This window comes from Mustela nivalis, assembly GCF_964662115.1.
Source record: "Mustela nivalis genome assembly, chromosome: 17".
NCBI lineage: Eukaryota > Metazoa > Chordata > Mammalia > Carnivora > Mustelidae > Mustela > Mustela nivalis.
In genome coordinates, this window is record NC_139036.1 from 42,664,437 (window position 1) to 42,685,294 (window position 20,858).

A 20,858-nucleotide genomic window follows, 5' to 3' on the forward strand; every position below is an offset into this window, starting at 1 on the left:
AATCCATGTGGCATGTGTATGTGGGGGGGTAGGCAGCCAGGCAGCTAGCCTCCCCCTTCTGCTCCCTGTTGCTGCCCCTGGGGTCTATCAGGCTCCTTGGCCCTCTTCCTTCATGGAAAAGACTTCTTAGCCACCTCTCCCTTCTCTCCAGCTTTCTTCTTCCCTCTACCCCTTCCACCAACCTCCAAGGTGGAAAATCTTGGAAACTAAACCTGGGCAGGGGAAGGACAGCAGCCAAACCTGGTGCTGTCCTCTGACCTGCCCAGTTTCCTTCCTGGTCAGGCAGCTTGGAGTCGGAGATGGGTCCCATCTCACTATCAGCCAGGAGTGAGCCACCCTGGGGAAGGACCGTGCCAGCTCTGAAGCAGAGTCTCTCTTTGATAAGGGGCATGTCTGTTGAAGACCTGCTCCCTGCCAGGCCCTGCACTGGGCGCTGGAGAAGCAGTGTGCATTGGACGTGACCCAGGTTTCCTGGAGCTCCAAAGTTCAGGTGGTGAGGCAACCCGGTGTAGTGATAGCTCAGTGGGAGAAAAGGCCCCAGAAAGGCCTGGCATGCAAAGTGGATTTCCATCAGGGAAGGTTGGGAGAAGGCATTGCCACGGGAGGCAAAGCCTTTGAGGTGATGGTGGTTAGCTCCTGTGGGATAGTAGGGTGTGGTTGTTAGAGCTGCAGCTTCAGTCCCAGGCCGGGGGGAGGTGGCTGGACAGGTAAGTGAGGCCCAGGGTGGGTCAAAGAGTCTTACAGGCTTGGCTGTATGGTCTCAGTCCAGTGGACACTAGGAAGCCATGGGAAGTTTTAGTAGGAAGGAGTTGTGGGGTCGATGGGGGTACATGGAATCCAGAAATAATTCAGAGGCAGGGCTGAAGACTTAGCAACTGAGGCCATGTTAATTAGGAGGTGCTGTGGGCCCTTGGGCCAGCTTCACAGCCTCAGGAAGCTTCAGTTTCCCCGCAGGTATGCTGCACAGTTAAGCCCCATGGTCTCTGGGATGGTTTCTTGGTGGGATCCTTCATGATTTGTAGTACAGCCCCCAGCCAGGGAAGTGATTTGTGGGTGTGGGGCCGGACAGGACCTGTGCTAAGCCAGGGCCAGGGAAGTTGGGGAGCAGTCCCTCCACATTTCAGATCAATTGGAGTGGAAAGAGGTGCACACACACCGGGGCCTACCCCGGCCTGCAGTGGGGAGTGGAAGGAGAGCCCTGGTGTCCAGAGCAGAAGGCGGGCGGGGGTGCAGGGAGCCAGGCGGCCGCAGAAACAGAGCCAAGAGCCAACTCTTACAGCTTCTCCATAAGCAGACCCTGAGTCAAGAATCTGGAGTGAGCCGTTTATTTGGGAGGTGATCTTAGAAAGCAGATAAGGGAGTGGGGATGGGAGGGATGGAAGGAAACCGGGAAGAGCTGTGTTACTGAGAGGGTTATCAGGGTGGGCAACCCGCGCAGAATACACTTCAGAACCGTCGCTCGAGGGACCATGACGCCTGGCTCTTTTCTTGCACTCCTGTTTCTTGCAGAGGGCCACTCCCAGGGCTCTGAGCTGCCCACACTTGCGGCCTGCACGGTGCACTGGGCTGGAGACACGGGAGCGTGGTGTGTGCAGGACTTCTAGCAGCAGGGTCCTCTGGAGGGGGCCTCCGGGCTCCGGGCAGGCCACTGCAGGCATCTGCTGATGTCAGCTGCTCAGCACAGGCTGACCAGGTCGCACATCCCTAAGGCCTGCCAGCTCTGATGAGCCACTGTCAGGTGACACAGTGTCGAAGACCCTGGTGGAGGGTTCCCATCCAGAGAGGCCGCAGAGGAAGGAGAGAGGTGGCCTATGAAGGGGGCTGGGCCGGCAGGGAGGAGGCCTCAGCTCAGGACAACACCCTCCTCTGCAGACCCTCGGCCAGATGCCTGTGCCTGAGGACCCGGGGCATCTCGGGAGGAAAGCGGGACGAGGGGCAGGCTGCAAGGGCGGCCCGGAGTTCTCTGAAGGCCCCGCGCCCCACCAAGTGAACTCTGGCAGGGCCCACGCTGCCCCGGAACCGCAGAGACTTGTAGTGGGGAGAGACTTCCTGAAGGCAGTGGTCAAGCTGGGAACAGAAGGGCCTGAGTGAGGCTGGTGCGTGGCTCTGTGGCCTGTGGCTGAGGGGTGCCTGATGGTGGCCGCCGCTGAGTGGCAGGTGTTTCATGCATACGCATGTGTCCGAGGACCTCATCCCTCCCCTCCCTGAGCCCCCAGGGAGGTCCTCCTCGTCCCCCTCCCTGCACTGTGCCCAGGGCACCTGCGGGCATGCAGAGTGGAAGGGACACGCAGTTCCGTCCCGTCCCTGTGTCCTTTACCTTGTCTCGATTTTCCTCTGACAGGTTCCTCAGCCCCCTTAGCGCCACAAACACCTCATAGTGGGGAGCAGAGCCCTGGGAAGAATCTGAGGACAAAGCCCCACGAACACACACTTTAGTGAACGGGGCAGCTTCCAACACCAATGCCTGCGCCCCCATCTGTTGTACCCCACTCTGAGGCTCATGGGAGAAAAGGACTTTCTTGGCCGAGAAGGGGGGAAATGGAGAGGAACCCCAAGCCTAATAGGAACGATGAAAGAGGTCAGGAGGAATGGGAGTCAGATATGGGGGAAGGACCTTTGTTAGGAGCAGCAAAAGAGGCTGGGTCTTACCTCTTTCCTAGAGCTCTTCCTTCAGGATGGGTATAGTATGGGGGGGGCAGCCAACTCAAGAATGGGGGGCAGGAGCTGACGAACAGCTTACCCAGAATGCTGCTCTCCACACAGCTGTGGTCTAACAGTTTAGCCCCCGGCCACTGCCCTACAGCCCGGCCCAGGGCCTCAGCGAACACGTCCTCTTGAATGTCTTCTCCTCGCACATTCAGGGCCTGGCCCAGCCTAGGGAGGTGGAAGGGGGAGGCAGAGGAGCCTAGGGCACAAGGACAGCCCCTCAGCTCCCCTGGGGAGTCACCTACCTGCGGACGAACCTGACGACTGGGCACTGATTGTAGGCCCCGACCACCTGCACCACGTCGCCCAGGCGGCACCTGACGGGGTAGCGGTGGTGGTGAGCTCATGTCCCTGGCCCTTGGTAAGGTCGCAGAGGGCCTGAGGTGACCTGGGGGAGGCAGGTGATCACCTGGCGAGGCCAGCGTGGTTGGTCAGCACCAGCTCGTACTCCTCGCCCTTCTGGGCCTCGGCCAGCAGGACAGTGGAGGCTGCCTCTTCCTGGGCTCCTTCCTTGACTGGGAGCAGCTCGATGAAAGGAGCTCCAGGGGGCAGAAGGTAGCGCCCATGGGCTTGCTCCGGCCACAAGTTTAGGCCCACTACCCCTGTGGGGAGCAAGCAGCCCTCTTGCTGGGGGTGCCGTGGCCGTCTGCTAGGGAATAGCCCCTCGGCCTAGACCCCAGCCCCGATTCTCTGAGCAACTGAGCCCACTGCTGCCCTTCCACCCCTCCCGAAGGCTCAGTGCCCTGACTCTGAGGCCCTGATTTCGAAGGGGCAGTGGCTCTGGGGGCAGAGGACCCTTGGGTAAGTGCTGATGCTGGGGCCATCTGTGCAAGTCTCCCGACCTCCCCAAGCCCCGGTTTCTGCACCTGTAAAACGGAGCTGCTGGGGTTGGGGGGATTAAATGAGGTGAACCATGCAGGGCTCACTACTTGGCAGCTAGCTATGCGGTCTCTGCCCCATGCCCTGCAGCTCACTAGCCCTGACTCCTGCTGACCTCCAGAGGCGGCGTAAGCAGGCGAGAAGAAGGCTAGCCCGTGGCACCACAAGGCCTCCAGGGCAGCCACTGCCTCAGTCTGGCCTCCTGCGTCTAAAGTCACCACCACCTGTAGCTTTGGCCAGAGTCGGAGGGCCAGTCCTCGGGGCCCCAGGTCTAGGGCCTCCCGCAGCTCTGCTGCCCGGCTGGGGAGAGGAGACCCCGGGTTCCCGGCAGCCATTGCCTCAGCCAGCTCTTCACCATTGGCCTCCAGGCCAGAAAAGACATCCAGGAGTTCTGTGGCCGTCCCAGCTTCCAGTGCCCGCAGCCCTGGGGACCTCAGTGCCTCTAGCAGTAGGGCCCCAGGGTGCTTGGCCCCAGGAGTACTAACAACCTTGTCCAGGATGCGCCAAGGCCAGGGGAGGGCGCGAGGCCAGGGAGATGTAGGGGTCACACAGGCAATGCCTTCTGGAGTCAGCACTTCTGGGAAGGCCTTGCTTAGGGCTGCCAGACCCAGCAAGGTAGCCTGAGGGGGAGACAAGAGAGGGTGTTGGCCTCTGAGCCCCCAGGTTGGGGGTTCTTTGCCCACACTGATGGGAAGGTCTGGCTGCAAGGAGGGGTCTCTGGCGGAGCTAGGCTCCAGCCTTCTGTTTACCTGCAGGGATGCTTCCCCGTAGCACTGGGTTGACGTAGGGGGTAGGAGCTGCCCCCCACTTTCCTCCTCCTGGGCCTGGCTGGCCTTGATCAGAGGGAGATGGTTCCGGAAGGTGCTTGTATCTGTAGCTCCAAAGACATCATAAACTCGTCCTGAAGCCACAGTTACCCAAGAAGTTTCAGGCAAGATTGGTAAGACCCTTGAGGAAGGAACCCAGCACAGGCCTGGGGCAAGGCTACTAGGGCCCATGTTCCCAATGGAACATGCATCTCGAACGATCCTGAGCCTGGGTAGGGTCTTTGGGTTGGGCCCCTCGGTGCTGGCAGTAGAAGGAGAGAAGGAGGTTCCCAGGTTCTGGAATCTGACTGTCCCGTGGCGTTTCTATCTGCGCGGGGCACCTCCCTAGACCCTTAGAAACACACCTGTGGTCCCCTGGAGGGGACCGAGAGGCCTTTGGGCTTCTCGCAGACACCATGTCAGGGCCTGCTGCTGGCTCTGGCCTGCGTGCAGTGTGCTCTGCTCTAGTCTCTGCTGCTGCCAGGCGGCTGCCCAGGACAGGGCCCCCCCTGCCATACGGTGCTGGAGGCCAGCAAGCCAGGACAGGCTGGCATCCTGGGGCTGCCGGAGCAGGGCCAGGGGTGGCAGCAGCAGCAGCAGGAGAAGGAGGAGGAGGGGGAGCAGCAGCAGCAGCAGCAGCAGCATCTCCAAGCAGCTCCTGGGAGGAGGAAGGGACCCAAGTTCTGGTACTGGGGGAGGAGAGGATAACCCATCTCTCCCCACCCCCCCAACACCACTCTACCACACAAGAAACCAAGGGGAAAGGAAGTCTGGGAAGAAGCCAGGAGCCGTCAGCCAGATGATGCCAAGGAGAAGACATCAAGGCTCTGAAGTCACACTGACCTGAGTTTGGACCCTGGCGCTGCTACTTGGTTAGCGGTAGAGCCCCGGGGAAGTCAGCTAGCTGCTCTGGGCTCCGTTGCCCTATCTGTAAAATGGGAACACTAATAGCTCCGCAGAAGCTACAGAAAGGGCCTGGCACACAGAGACTGCTGCCCCACCAGAATGCCCCATCCAGCCCACTCCCACTTCCCAGTGGCTCGGCCTCAGCCCAGGACCCTCCCTGTCCCAGCTTCAGGTCCCTCCTGAGCCCCTGGTGGTGGTTCCATGACCCACATGCACCGTCACAGCCCACTTGTGCCCACTCTCAGCACCCAGGAACCCCTGGGCCCTCCGGTTTGTGTACACAGCCAGCCAGAAAGATGGAGCCGTGGCTTTAAAGGGTGGGGCCCTGATGGGGAAATCCGGCCACAGACCCGAGGGAGGAGCTGGAGTGGGGGGGGGCTCTTAAAGGGGCAGTTTGCCTTGGGGCCCACGTGCTGGCAGCCAGCCCAAGCTGGCAGATGGGAGGAAACTCCCCGCCAGAGCAGTGTGGTCTTCAAACTCCTGCAGGTGAAGGAATAGAAAGCTGAGTGTGGAAAAGAGTGCCACGAAACAGCTTGTGTTGGGGGAAGGGCGCACCCCACAGAAGCAGATTCAAGCCCGAGAACTGTTTAAAAAACAAAATATTCTTCCAATCCAATCCAATCCTGGGATCTAGCCCCAGACAGGGTAGGGGGTGTGTGCATGTGTGTGTCTTCCTGCTCAGGGAAAGATCCCTTCCCCTGATCTCAAGCTCGCTCTCTCTCTCTCCCTCTCAAATAAATAAATAAAATCTTTAAAAAAAAAATTTTTTTTTTAGGTAAACGGCAACTAGTTCTCAAGGAAGGGGACTTGACAGTACCATTTGTCACCGGTAGCTCAACCCAACTTTACCTGGTAACTGGGGTTACCACTGGTGTTAGCTAATGGGGTTTATGCCAAGGAAAAACAAACTTCTCCCATCTTTATGACAGGACGACTTTTTGCAACTTGGAACGAGGCCCCCCCCTCGGTTAGGCTCCTACCCTCCCACTGTGAAGTTTGAGAACTTCTGTTCTAGAATGAGGTTCTTCTGCAGCCTGTGGTTAATTAAGCCTTCCCTGCTCCTTTGCTCTGGACCCAGGCTCTTGAACACTAAAACCCCTCCCATCAACCCCTCAGGGACTCTCAGAGAGTCTCCCAGGGACTCTCTCTCCCGTCCACAGTGGAGCGCCTTCGCACAGTTCACCTCTTGCTGTCAGGATGCCCCACCTTGATCTCACCCCTTTTGATTCCTTGTTAAGGTCTTTTACTTGATTTTTTTTTTTTTAAAGAACAGCTTTATTAGGTATAATTCACACACCATACAAGTCACCCATTTAATGCAGACAATTCTATGGTTTCTACTGTATTCACAGATCTGTGGAATACCAACAGTCAATTTCATAGTATTTTCATCACCTTGAAAGAAACCCCCTACCCTTTAGCTATCACTCCCAGTCCCTTCCCCCCTCCCCACCCCCACCATAAGCAACCACAAATCTACTTTCTCTCTCTATAGATTTGCCTCTTCTGGGCATTTCATACAAGCGGAATTATGTAACACGTGGTCTCCTGTGTCTGGCTTCTTCCACTTAACATGTTTTCCAGTTTCTGTCATATAGTGCCGAGGAGAAGTAGTTCATCCCTTTTTATGGCCAAATACTATTTGATTGTATGGATATGTCATATCACATTTATTTACCCATTCATCGGGTGATGGGCATTTGGGTCATTTCTGTTTTTTGGCTATCATGTATAATGCTGTTATGGACATTTGTGTACAAGTTTTTCCTCGGACATATGTTTTCATTTTTCTTGCATAAAAATGTAATGAATGCAAAGGAATTATCACATTCCAATGAATAGAATAGCTGTTTAACTGTTTAAGGAACTTTGTTTAACTGTTTAAGGAATTGCTGAACTGGTTTGCATAGTGGGTGTACCGTTTTATATCCCCACCAGCAGTATATGAGGGTTCCAATTTCTTTACAGCATTGATGACACTTGTTATTACTTGACTTTTTGATTATAGCCATCCTGGTGGGGTGTGAAGTAACTTGAGTCTGGTGGGGTTTTTTGTTTGTTTGTTTGTTTGTTTTTTGTTTTAACTAAGCTCCACACCCAACATGAAGAGAGTCACATACTCTACCAGTTGAGCCAGCCAGGCACCCCTTGTGTCTGTTTTAATTTGCATGGTCCTCAATAACCAATGATCCAGCATTTTTTCATTATCTACTGGCCATTTGTATACTTCTGCGAAGAAATGTCTTTTCAGATCCCTTACCCCTTTTTTTATTGGGCTATTTGTCTTTTTTTTTTTTTTCTTCAAGATTTTATTTATTTATGAGAGAGAGAGGGAAGGAGAGAGTACAAACAGGGTGAACAGCAGAGAGAGAGGGAGAAGCAGATTCCTCGATGAACAGAGAGCCCAATGCAGGGCTCAATCCCAGGACCCCAGGATTATGACCTGAGCCGAAGGCAGCAGCTTAACGGACTAGGCCACCCAGGCGCCCCTAGTGTCCTTTTATTATTAAGCTGTAAGAGTTCTTTATATATTTTACAGTTAAGTTCCCTATCAGATAGATGATTTGCCAAATATTTTCTTCCATTTTGTGGGTTGTCTTTTCATTTTCTTTACAGTGTCCTTTGAAGTACAAAATTTTTAAATTTCTTTTTTATTTTTTAAGATTTTATTTATTTATTTGACACAGAGAGAGAGAGATCACAAGTAGGCAGAGAGGCAGGCAGAGAGAGGGAGAAGCAGACTCCCCACCAAGCAGAGAGCCCGATGTGGGGCTCAATCCCAGGACCCTGAGATCATGACCCGGGCTGAAGGCAGAGGCCCAACCCACTGAGCCATCCAGGTGCCCCTCTTTTTTTTTTTTTTTTTTTTTTTTTAAGATTTTATTTATTTGACAGAGAGAGACACAACAAGAGAGGGGAACACAAGCAGGAAGAGTGGGAGAGGGAGAAGCAGGCTTCCTGCTGCGCAGGGAGCCCAATGCAGGGCTGGATCCCAGGACCCCGGGATCATGACCTGAGCTGTAGGCAGATGCTTAACGACTGAGCCATCCAGGTGCCCCCAAAATTTTAAATTTCAGTGAAGACCAATTATCTACTTTTTCTTTTGTTGCTTGTGCTTTTGGTGTCATAACTAGGAATCCATCGTCAAATCTGGGGTCATGGGGCCGCCTGGGTGGCTCACTCGATAAGGGTCTTCCTTCGGCTCAGCTCATGATCCCAGAGTCCTGGGATTGAGCCCCTCATTGGGCTCCCTGCTCAGCGGGAAGCCTGCTTCTCCCTCTCTCACTCTTCCTGCTTCTGTTCCCTCTCTCGCTGTGCCTCTCTGTGTCAAAAAAAAATAAATAAAATATTTAAAAGAAAAATCTGGGGTCGTGAAGATTTACTCGTATGTTTTCTTCTAATCATTTTATAGTCTTAGCTCTTACATATAGGTCTTTATTTTTTGTGGTGATGAAATATGCATAAAGTTTACCGTTTTAACCATATAAGTCATCACCATCATTCATCTCCAGGACTTTTTCATCTTCTTAAACTGAAACTCTACTCATTAAACAAAACCCCCCCTTTCTCTTCCCCCACCCCAGCCTCTGATGACCATGATTCTATTTTCTGTCTTTATGAATTTAATTACTCCTAGTATCTAATATAAAGGCAACCATACAATAATTGTCCCTTAGCGCCTAATTCATTCAGCATAATGTCTTCAAGATTCACCCATGTCGTAGCATATATCAGAATTTCCTTCCATTATGTCTAGACCACATTTAGTTTATCCATTCATCCCCTGATGGACATTTGTATTGTTTTCATCTTTTAGCTATTGCGAATAGTGCTGCTATAAACACAGATGCACAAATATCTGTTTGAGTCCCTGATTTCCACTTTTTTCTGAGAAAATACCCAGAAGTGGAAGTGCTGGATCACATGGTCATTCTGTTTAACTTTTCGAGGAATCTCCATGCTGTCCTCACAGCAGCTGCCCTCTTTTTCATGGGCCTACCCGCAGTGCACACAGGTTCCAACTTCTCCACATGCCCTACCAGCTTTTTTTTTTTTTTTTTTTAAAGATTTTATTTATTTATCAGAGAGAGAGGGAGAGAGCGAGCACAGGCAGACAGAATGGCAGACAGAGGCAGAGGGAGAAGCGGGCTCCCTGCTGAGCAAGGAGCCCGATGTGGGACTCGATCCCAGGACGCTGGGATCATGACCTGAGCCGAAGGCAGCTGCCCAACCAACTGAGCCACCCAGGCGTCCCACCCTACCAGCTTTTTTGTTTCGTTTTGCTCTGACAAGGGCCAATCCAATGGTTAAGAAGTGGTATCTCATTGTGGGTTTGCATTTCTAACGACTGAGCATCTCTTGCCTGCTTATTGTCCACATGTGGACTATGTCTTTAGAGAAAGGTCTGTTCACATCCTTTCCATTTAAAAGTTCTTCCTATTGTAGAGTTCTTTATATAATCTGGTTATTAATCCCTTATCAGACATATGATTTATACATATTTTCTCCCAGTCTGCGGGGTGCCTAGTCACTCTGCTAACAGTGTCCTTTGATGCAAAGAAGTTTTCTTTTCTTTTCTTTTTTTAAAGATTTTATTTATTTATTTGACAGATAGAGATCACAAGTAGGCAGAGAGGCAGGCAGAGAGAGAGGGAAACAGGCTCCCCGCCAGGCAGAGAGCCCGATGCGGGGCTCAATCCCAGGACCCTGAGATCATGCCCCGAGCTGAAGGCAGAGGCTTAACCCACTGAGCCACCCAGGCACCCTGCAAAGAAGTTTTCATTTTGATGAGGCCCGATACATCTTACATTGCTCATGGTGTCATGGCCAAGAAATCATTGCCAAATCCAACGTCATGAAGCTATCTATGTTTTTTTCTTAGAGTTTTATAGTTTTAGCTCTTACGTTTAGGCCTTTGATCCATTTTGAGTTAATTTTTTTATTTGATGTCAGGCTCCAACTTCATTCTTCGGCATGTGGCTATCCAGCATCTCAGTACGGCTTGTTGAAAGGACTATTCTTACTCCATTGCGTGTGGTCTTGGCACCCTTGTCAAAAATCAGTTGACCATAGACACATGGGTTTCCTTCTGGACTCTGAATTCTATTCCACTGGTCCATATGTCTATCCTTATGCCAGTATCACACTATGTTGATTATTGTTACTTTGTAGTAAGTTTTGACTTGCTTATTGTGAAATGTGACTATTTCTACTTAAATCTTCTTTCTCAGTTGGTTATTTGGGAGTATGTTGTTTAAATTCCATGTATTTGTGAATTTTCCAGGGCTTGTTCTTGTTATTTACTTGTTTAATGAGTGGCTGGATCATTTTAGGGAGTCTGCCTACTTCCCACACCCCTCCAGAGTGTGAAGCCTGATGCCGGTCTGTAAGGCGGGACAGACTTAAGAATGCCCACAGTCGCCCTAGCACAACTAGGGCGGTTTTCACAGATGGGTCTGTCTCCCTGACCACACCCAACTGTTAAGCCGCGGGCACTGTTAGCTGATTGTTACCTATTTTTCAACAATGCTTTGGGGCGGGGCGCCTGGGTGGCTCAGTGGGTTAAAGCCTCTGCCTTCCACTCAGGTCATGATCCCAGGCTCCTGGGAACGAGCCCCGCATTGGGCTCTCTGCTCAACAGGGAGCCTGCTTCCTCCTCTCTCTGACTCCCTCTCTGCCTACTTGTAATCTCTGTCAAATAAATAAATAAAAATTAAAAAAAAAAAAAAAACCCACAATGCTTTGGGGAGTAAGTTGCTCCAGAAATTGATCCAATCAAGTTCAGTCTTCTTTGAAGGGACAGTTTGACAGCCAGGGTTTGAGATTTGTTCTGACCCCAAGAAAGAACCTCCTCGCTGTCTTTGCCCATCCCTCTGTAGCACACTACCTGGCCCCGTTTCAGGCTCTATCTCCGATAAAGCTATTGTTCTCCTGCCATTTGCCCTTCATCACAAACCTCCAGTGTTTTCCTTTCTTTTCTTTTTTTAAAGATTTTATTTATTTATTTGACACAGGGAGAGAGAGAGAGAGATCCCAAGCAGGCAGAGAGAGAGAGAGAGAGGCAGAAGCAGGCTCCCTGCTGAGCAGAAAGCCCGATGCGGGGCTCGATCCCAGGACCCTGAGATCATGACCTGGGCTGAAGGCAGAGGCTTAACCCACTGAGCCACCCAGGTGCCCCAAACCTCCAGTGTTTTTGAGAGCACTCTTAAGCTTGAATTTCTCTTGCAAAAGAAGTCCATTCCTTGGAGGATTCGAAGTTCTCTGTTCTAAAGCCTACTCTGCATACACATCTCCTAGCCCTGATCATTTTTTAAAAAATATTTTGAGTGAATGAGAAAGCGTGAGTGGGTGGTGGGGGCAGAAGCAGAGGGAGAGAGAATTTCAAGCAGGATCCACTCTGAGCCCAACGCTGGGCTCGATCTCAGGACCCGGAGATGATCCTGCCCTCCTTCATCGCCAGCAGCTGCCTGCTCTTGTCTCTCTGGCCGAATGCCTCTCTTTTCTTAATTCTATGTGTTCTTTAGAGGAGTCAGCTCAAGTTAATTGGTGCCTTTTCTCCGTATTCTCTGGTATTCAGTAACGGCCTCAGGATAACTTTACTATGGCACAAGCCAATATCCTATCATGACTGGTTGTGTGGCTGTCTTTTCCCAGCCAAAATCCTCTTGAGAACGATTTCTTGTCCTACATACCATGCCCTGTGCAGGGTGGACACTTGAAATGTGCTGAAGTTTAAGGATGAACTTTCTTTTATTTTAAAGATTTTATTTATTCATTTGAGACAGAGAAAGCATGTGCAGGGGGAGCAGCAGAGGGAGAAGGAAAAGCAGGCTCCCCGTTGAGCTGGAAGCCCAGTGCCATGGGACTCGATTCCAGGACCCCAAGATCATGACCCAAGTGGAAGGGAGACGCTTAACTGACTGAGCCATCCAGGCGCCCTAAGGATCAGCTCTCTAAAAGGAAGAGTGTGGTATCAGGAGGCAGGAGATAACAGACTATCATTCTAATTTTTAAAACAGGCAGTTCAGAAATGCCCCCTCTGCCATCAAAGCTGAAGACATTCTCTCTGAGGCCAATTCCCAACTAGTTCTGCTTTTCACAGTCACACTGATGATTTTGAATATTTCCCTATCAAAACTACCCTCTTGGGGCGCCTGGGTGGCTCAGTGGGTTAAAGCCTCTGCCTTCGGCTCAGGTCATGATCCCAGGGTCCTGGGATCGAGCCCCACATCGGGCTCTCTGCTCAGCAGGGAGCCTGCTTCCCCCTCTCTCTCTCTGCCTGCCTCTCTGCCTACTTGTGATCTCTGTCAAATAAATAAATTAAAAATCTTAAAAAAAAAACCAAAACTACCCTCTTTCACCACCTGATGGAAAAAAATAAAAACAGAACTCAGTATTGTCCCTTCAGAGGAAGAAGTCTTTATTATAACATAAAATACACAATTTTGTGACTGCCCCAAATTGTACACAATACTTTTTTGATGGCTATATACTAATCTGCCTCAACACTAAAATATATATCTGAAATAATTTCACAAAGTTTTAAAAAGAAAAATTATAAAAAGTATACTTCTACTTTGTTATATTCACTTTTAGTCTCCCCATCCCCCTACAAAACCCTGCACATTCCACACATTGAAATATTTTGATGACACGTGTGTGTGTGTGTGTGTGTGTGAGTGAGAGAGAGCAAGTGAGAGGCAGAGGTGTACAACTTGCCAGTGCCTCTTCTGTGGTTTGCAGGAATAGGGAGAAAAGAGAAAATATAACGCAGATAGCAAGCACACCTTTACAGTCAAAAATCTCTCCCATCTCTAGGCACCGCCTCAGGAAAACTGAGGACAGCTCAGCAATTGTACAAGCACAGGACCCCTACGCTCGGGGCAGCCACACTTTTCAGTACCCGCAACCCCAGTGCCAACTGTAAAGGGCAAACTCTGCCCTCAGCATTCCCGGGGGCTGGGTCCGGTCCAGGCTGAAGGGGTGTCAGGCCCCGCCTGTCAGGGCCCCCGGAACTCCCAGCGCAGCACTCACAGGCCAGTGTTGGTGAAGCCCGTGGGACAGGCAGGTCAGGGTCCGAGAGCGGTCCGGCTTCCTTTTCTCCTTTCCCCACCGCTCTGATCCTCACGGTAGAATTTTAATCAAATCTTGAGGGGCATGTAAAGGGCTTAGCCGCATCCTATGTCAATGCTGGTATCATGGAGGGGTCGGCCTGCTCCTCAGAGGCAGAGAGAGTCTACTGCCTGGCATAGAAAAATAAATCAGTGTATGAAACCAAGCCAGGGCAAACAGCAGCTTTTAAAAAGTCATCTTCCAATAAATAATTTACTACAGAGGAATATTTTCCTTTAACATCAAAACACTGATAAATTCAGAAGTCATTTTTGTAAAAAAAATATGTTTATTTACTCACATGTATAAAAATAAGGTTTTTAGGACCATTCTCTCCTGGGTGCAGTCACTGATTCTTGGGGGGGCGGCAGGGGTGAGTGGCCTTGTAGGCCTACCCCAAAAGCTAGATCTCCTTCCCTCGCTTCCCACCTGACTGCCATAGCCCATTCCTTCCATCTGATATAAAGCTATGGAAGAAATTGTGGACAACGTTATACTGAAGCTGTTTTCATTTTGTTTTTTGCAGCTTACCAAACATCCCAGGAAATCCACTGACTGCATTTCCCCAAACTACCAATGCCCGGCACCTGGCAGCCCGTACCAAGTGGGCAATGACACCGAGGAACATGTTGGCCCTGGGTTCACACTGCATTCCTGCCACCCCCTCCCCAAGACAGCCCGTATGAACAGTGAAGGGAAACGAGGTGACTTGGGTATGAATGGCACAGGACCCACCACAGGAAGAAAGAACTGTGATATCTCATGAGGGTGGGAAGAGGAAAACAAGAAGTCTCAATTTAGAAATAAAACACCACCATGTGCAAACAGCCGTCATCAGTAAGCCTCGCAGTAACCACACTTGGGCAGAAGGATGGGCAGACTGGAGGGCAGATGTCCCAGGGAGCAAGGCAACTTTCTCAGCGCCTATGGGCCTTCCACTCTAGCCACGACACAAAGGACGTCAGTGTCGTAAGCTGTAGTTACATGACCCTCTCTCTAATTCATCAAACGTGTGGGTGCGTGTATACACACAGAGAGCTGAGCAGAATTCCACAGAGTGGAAGGAAGGAGGGTGAAGGAGAGAACATGTAGATGGGTTAAGTGTTATTTAAAAAGCCACTACCCATCGGACAACCCATGACCTCCCTTGCCCCAACAATCACTATACATTCCCTCTTTACCCATCCCTACTCAGGAAAACAGGGGTGGAGGAGAGGGAAGGCATGAGGACGGCTTTCTTTTTCAAAAGGCAGTTTGTACGTTTCAAAGGATAGCAGAGAGGATCACGGTTATATATCAATTGCTTGGCAGACACAGTGACAAACCTCACAGAGAGGAGGTACTTTCTCCTCCCTATGTCCTTCTCTTACTTGAGCAGACACATGGCCAAGTTCCAAGGTTTGTGGAACTACTGCCTTTTTGCACAAGGTTGAAACAACCACAGCCTCTGTTTGTGGCCCCAATGCTGCAACTGAACTCTGCACAGCAAGGGGGAGAAACAGCCCAATGTGCAAACTCACACATGCGCGTGTGCACACACACACACACTCACGCACTCCCTTCACTGGTGCCACCATGCACAGAAATACTAAAGTCACAAATAGTATTAACACTTCACATTATGAGTATTGTTTCCAAAGAGAAGCGATTCATGGAATTAAAACATCCACAAGAGTAACTCCTCTGGCGAGGATGAAGAAGCTGCAGACGGAGACAGGGTGGGGGGGTCACGACTGAGCATGAGGGATCCACTGACTGTCCATAGGTCGGCCTAAGAGCTCTTCCACACGCCGTGCCACATCCATTGTGTCATCCAGATCAAAGTCCCCGTCGTTGTCAAGAACAGGGTCAGGGCTTCGAAGGAAAACAGAAAAGAAGACAGGAAGGGAAAGGCTGTCAGAGGCTCGATGATGAGCAGCAGAGACCAACCCAAGCCCCAAACCCCACCAGGTGAATGGCCCAGGCTTGCCTATACCCCCTGCCTAGGCTTCGTGGGAAAAGACACTCATGATCTAAACAGTGGTGAATAGAATCCTTTGCTATCTGGACAGAGAGACTCAAACTACAATACCCACCCAGCTGTCCCTAACGCTGGCTGTCCACACACCTAAAGCCCATCTGGCCCTCACACAGAACAAGAAAAATCTCCACTTTGGGAGAGGAGAGTATAAGACATTTGCCCAAATGCACTCTAAATTACCAATATCTTCTGGTCAAATCTGTCTCCCACCTGGGTACATGCTAGAGCCTAGCCTGGGTGATCTCAGACCCACCGGAGACCTGGGGCCTTTTGCCCACTAGCCTTCAGGATGCCCAGCCTGAGACCAGGTGCCCAGTTCCTCCCCGCAGAGCCCCATCAGAACACCACCTACTTCTGGGGGTACATGTTATAATGAGCAGGGGGGCACACGGCTGGGGAGGGGGCCTGGTCCATGTAGGTGGCGCTGGCCCCGGCAGAGTCTGCAGATGCATTCACAAACCTGCAGGAGAAACAAGGCAGAGCCTTAGTGGCCTCCAGGCAGCAGGTGACCTGGGGAGGGCTTGGGGGGACATTTTTACACCTTTTTTGGGGGTGTGGAAGGACAAAGTGCCCACTGGGCCTGGGACTCCAGCTGCGGGAGTGGGGCCCTGGGTCCTGGTCCCACTGAGACTAAGCCCAGTTCCTTCTCCAGGGCTAAGCCAGGTTTTAGGCAGGGAAGGAAGGGCTGGGCCACGCAGTGCCGGTGAGTGGGAGGAACAGGGCTGAGGGGAGAGTGGCTTGAGGAGAGAGAAAGGAGGCAACAGGAGACCAGAGCCAGACCCTGGGTACTTACTCAGGGACCACTTGCTTGATCTGTGGCTTCACATATCCATCCACTGCTTTAGCTGCCAAGGGGGGAAACAGTGATGAGAAGCAAAGTTCTCAATGAAATAAAAATGCAACCTCCCTTAAGAATCACATCTTTTCTCTGGATAGTACACAACTACTTCATTCTATCTTAGGATCTGATAAAAGCACTTAATATTTTAATTTGTTAGGAGGACCTGGTCTAGAAGCCTTAATACTAAAAGTGTAAATTAAAATATCTTCTGAGTTGGCTTGGATGTGTTAATAAATTCTTCAAACCACAGAAAACATATACTTCAGCACAAATCCAAACCAAGCATTAATTGTACACTAAGTATAAAAAGAAAAAATATTTTAAAAGTTTAAAGTTATAGATGCAGCAGAGTGATAAGGATTTGCTTTGTGATAAGGATTTGCTTTGTGTCCCAGGGAATAAATCGAGGTGAGCAGAAGAGGACAAATTTTCAATCACAGAAAGAATGTTGTTATAATTAGAACTGCCCACAAAAGAAAGGGGCTGTCTTGGGAAAAATTGATTTCCCATCACTGAAGAGTTTTAAGCGGAAGATGTACAAACACTTGTCAGGGGTAGTACCGAGAAATCAGAGAGGAATGAATCTGACTTGATGGTCCCCATAGTCATTCTGAGTATCTCCTCTTTTACGAAAGGGAGTATCAGTCAAGTATCTGTGCTCTTTTGTTTCCCTGCACTCTCTGCGTTTGGGGTTAATCAGATGGTCACTCATCCTGTATTGTCCATGCCCTGTGGCTGGTTAAGAATGCTGGTGTGGGGGCGCCTGGGTGGCTCAGTGGGTTAAGCATCGACTCTTTATCTCTTTTTTTTTCTTAAAAATTTTATTTATTTATTTGATAGAGAGAGAGATCACAAGTAGGCAAAGAGGTGGGCAGAGAGAGAGGGAGAAACGGGCTCCCTGCTGAGCAGGTCTGTAAATACAATCTTATAACATCACTTTAATGACTGCATAGAATTCCACTGTATGTTGATTTGATGTTATTTGAGAGACTTACAGTTTAGGTTATTCACAGTTTTCTGTTGTGAATTAATATTGAGATAACCTGGCGTACCTGGCTGACTCATTCATTAGAGCATGCAACTCTTTTTCTTTTTTTTTTTTAAAGATTTTATTTATTTATTTGACAGGCAGAGGTCACAAGCAGGCAGAGAGGCAGGCAGAGAGAGAGGAGGAAGCAGGCTCCCTGCTGAGCAGAGAGCCCGATGTGGGGCTCGGTCCCAGGACCCTGGGATCATGACCTGAGCCGAAGGCAGAGGCTTTAACCCACTGAGCCACCCAGGCGCCCCAGAGCATGCAACTCTTGATGTCAAGATCCGGTGTTCAAGCCCCACATTGGGGGTAGCTTACTACATACATTCGTACGTACATATATACATGTGCACGTACATAAATAAACTAACTCACTGAGATAACCTGGTGCATGCATCCTGTTCGACTATTTCCCTAGGATAAATGCCTAATCTGTTCCAAACTTTTCTGTAAATTTTATAATTAATACAGAATACTTTTATGAACAGAAACACTAAAACCATCTGTTTTGAAAAACAAGTTTTATCTTTTTTAAAAAATTTTATTTATTTATTTGAGAGAGAGAGAGAGAGCGAGAGAGCAAGCAGGAAAAGCAGCAGAGAGGGGAAGCAGATTCCGCACTGAGCAGGGAGCCTGACATGGGGCTCAAGCCCAGGACCCTGAGATCACGACCTAAGCCAAAGGCAGATGCTTAACTGACTGGGCCACTCATGTGCCCCAAATTTTATCTTTCTAATTTTACTTGATCTAAGCTTGTTTTAAAAACAATTTGAAAAAAATAATAATAAAAGCAAGTCATTCCCTTCCATTTGATATTTGGGTTAGCAGCAGATATGATTGAAGAATATATATAGTCTGGGATTTACAATTCTCCTGAATAATGCTTGAACACCAATAACTAAATACTAATTGTGTACGTGTTTTTGCAAGACAGACACACATACACACGTAAAACTAAAAGAAAACGAAAATCACAACAAAACCCAATCAGAGCACAAACACCGTTACCAGTGGCAGGCTCGCACGGAACTGGTGTGTAGTATCTGGAGTACACTTCATCTTTTGGCCGATCAGGAAACACATAGATGAGGTAATTCAGGTCCCCCAAGCGGTCGGCCAGGGACCGGATGGAGAAGTCTCTGGTGGTAAAAGGCATCAGGTTCCAAAACATCCTTTCCTCTAGAATAATAAACAGAATAATCATATTCTAAGCAGATTTCTTTTTTTAAATTTTTTATTTTTTTATAAACATATATTTTTATCCCCAGGGGTACAGGTCTGTGAACTGCCAGATTTACACACTTCACAGCACTCACCATAGTATATACCCTCCCCAATGTCCATAACCCCGCCCCCCTCTTCCAACCCCCCTCCCCCCAGCAACCCTCAGTTTGTTTTGTGAGATTAAGAGTCACTTATGGTTTGTCTCCCTCCCAATCCCATCTTGTTTCATTTATTCTTCTCCTAGCCCCCATGTTGCATCTCCACTTCCTCATATCAGGGAGATCATATGATAGTTGTCTTTCTCCGTCTAAGCAGATTTCTAAACAGAAAATCTTAAAACCCAAATATACTACAAATCAAAGCTCTATATTAGAACTGTCCCGATAAAGATCTCCATTTAAAAATAGCCACAGGTTGTAGGTCACCTCGTTGGCTCAGTCTTAACAGTTAAGCGTTTGACTTTTGATTTCTGGCTCACGTCGTGACCTCAGGGTTGTGGGATGCATCCCCATGTTGGGCTCCACCTGATAGCAGGGAGTCTGCTTGGGGATCTCTCTCCCTCTGCCCCTACCCCTCTCCACTCTCTCTTAAATATGTGAATAAATCTTAAAAAAAAAAAAAAAAAAGACCAAATGAGGTTGTGGCTCAATTATTTAAGAAAGTGACGGGGAGATAAGCTGGTAGGCACTTCCCTAGAGGTCCATGATCTCAGGTAGTTTCATTCAAATGGTTTTCAGTTCCTCTGTAGAAGAAATAGTTCTTACTGACTCCAAGCCTTGACCCCTGTACAAAAGTACATGAGAGCCAGGAAGCATGTCCACGTCATGCAGAGGCTGCACGAGAGCTATGAAAAGCTGCTAGTATCTTTAAGTTGCAAAAAAATGAGTGAGCTACCCTTAACTTATTGTGAGGATCAGAGAAAAGAATTGTTCTTGGATGGAAATAGTCAGTGGCCATGGCTTTATGTTGATTAGGATAAAGGAATAATTGAAATAGCATATTACTCTGGGGCACCTGGGTGGCTCAGTTGGTCAAGCATAGCCTTTGGCTCAGGTCATGATCCCAGGGTTCTGGGATCGAGCCCTGTATCAGGCTCCCTGCTCAGCGAGGAGCCTGCTTCTCCCTCTCCTCCCTGCTGTTGCTCTCTCTTGCTATTTCTTTCTCTCAGATAAAATCTTTTAAAAAAGTAAAATAAAATAGCACATTACTTCCAGTCTAATGACTCCCTAATCATTCAAGTAATTCTTCACTGAAATAAGCTCTGGTTCAGTAATAAGAAGGCAGACATTTCAGACGAGATCGGGCGCGTTCAGGGTGGTATGGCCATAGCTGAAGGCAGACATTTCAAAAGGGAAGCAGCTCAGATTGTGGACAGAACGCTGTATGACAGGTATCTACTTCACCGTTACACAGCTGTCTCTCAGAATTAGTAACTGTGTTCCCCATGGTATGATTTTATTAGCTGCTTTGCTATCCCAGCTGCACCATGGTGACCCATTTGCAGGCCCTTCATCAGAAATGACCCCATAATTAGTGCTCAGTAAGTCATTTGTTGAAGTAATTTTACAGCAAAAGCAGCTAACTAGAACCATATTTTAAAGATTTTTTACTTATTCACTTGAGATGGGGGGAGGGTAAAGGGAGAAGCAGACTCCCTGCTGAGCCAGGAGCCTGATGTGGGGCTTGATCCCAGAACCCAGAGATCATGACCTGAGCCAAAGGCAGATGCTTAACCATCTGAGCCACCCAGGCATCCCCAAAATATGTTCCAAAAAGGAGGGAACTCACGAGAATCAAACTTCCAAGCAATGGTGATGCCGCCAATTTCAGAGTCGCTGAATCTCAGCAGGAAGGTCCCATCAGGCTTGTTAATGAGTAGGTCATGGGCCTGTTGCTTGTTCACGAAACCCAAAATAGCCCTGGATCACAGAGGCCAAAGAGGAGAAACAGATGTGATGTTTTAACAGCAGAAAGAAGAGCTTTATACTCTATTGGCTGACTTAGGAAATGACAATTCTCACCCATCATTCCAATGAGGCTTGAGATGTTTTTTTAACACTTCCATCACACCATCGAACCACTGCCAGAATGTGTAATTTCGCCCTGGTAAATTCTCCTGGTTGGAGATACAACAATGAGCACAAGAAGGCCAAGTGTAACACCTAGAATATTGCCTGCGAATACTTAAATTAAAAAAAATTAAATGAAAAACAAACATCTACAATGTCAGAATCATACAAATAAACATGCTTGTCCAAGTTTTACCAAATGGTCCTACCGTCAAAAACCCAGACAGAGAGGAAGACAGAAGGGAAAACAGAGAAGTTACCAACC

The 20,858-nt window shown here is 49.2% G+C and overlaps 2 protein-coding genes across 10 annotated transcripts in view; both read right to left on the bottom strand.

The window, feature by feature from the left end:
• Positions 1 to 1,309: 1,309 nt before the first annotated feature.
• GHDC (GH3 domain containing) lies at positions 1,310 to 5,637 on the bottom strand. Of its 6 annotated transcripts, none has more exons than XM_082706155.1 (10): positions 5,508 to 5,631; positions 5,235 to 5,319; positions 4,757 to 5,049; positions 4,335 to 4,456; positions 3,701 to 4,205; positions 3,116 to 3,308; positions 2,952 to 3,023; positions 2,741 to 2,874; positions 2,318 to 2,403; positions 1,310 to 2,067 (listed from the first exon to the last, which is right to left on the bottom strand). In XM_082706155.1, the coding sequence occupies exons 3-10, from the start codon at positions 5,034 to 5,036 to the stop codon at positions 1,849 to 1,851; spliced, it is 1,611 nt and encodes a 536-aa protein (XP_082562281.1). In that variant the 5' UTR covers positions 5,037 to 5,049; positions 5,235 to 5,319; positions 5,508 to 5,631; the 3' UTR covers positions 1,310 to 1,848. The 6 variants fall into 6 exon arrangements, with proteins under 6 accessions (XP_082562281.1, XP_082562277.1, XP_082562280.1 ...); XM_082706151.1 differs by having other exon boundaries at positions 4,335 to 4,486; positions 5,508 to 5,604; XM_082706154.1 differs by having other exon boundaries at positions 5,235 to 5,637.
• A 7,056-nt stretch (positions 5,638 to 12,693) lies between these two features.
• STAT5B (signal transducer and activator of transcription 5B) overlaps positions 12,694 to 20,858 on the bottom strand; it is a 68,442-nt gene continuing 60,277 nt past the window's right edge. For all 4 annotated transcript variants that reach the window (XM_082706114.1, XM_082706117.1, XM_082706116.1 and 1 more), the window contains exons 14-19: positions 20,546 to 20,640; positions 20,313 to 20,443; positions 18,309 to 18,479; positions 16,223 to 16,274; positions 15,782 to 15,889; positions 12,694 to 15,263 (exon numbers count right to left, since the gene is read on the bottom strand). In XM_082706114.1, coding sequence (XP_082562240.1) covers positions 15,137 to 15,263; positions 15,782 to 15,889; positions 16,223 to 16,274; positions 18,309 to 18,479; positions 20,313 to 20,443; positions 20,546 to 20,640 — 684 coding nt within the window. In that variant the 3' untranslated portion in view covers positions 12,694 to 15,136. The remainder of the gene's footprint in view (positions 15,264 to 15,781; positions 15,890 to 16,222; positions 16,275 to 18,308; positions 18,480 to 20,312; positions 20,444 to 20,545; positions 20,641 to 20,858) is intronic.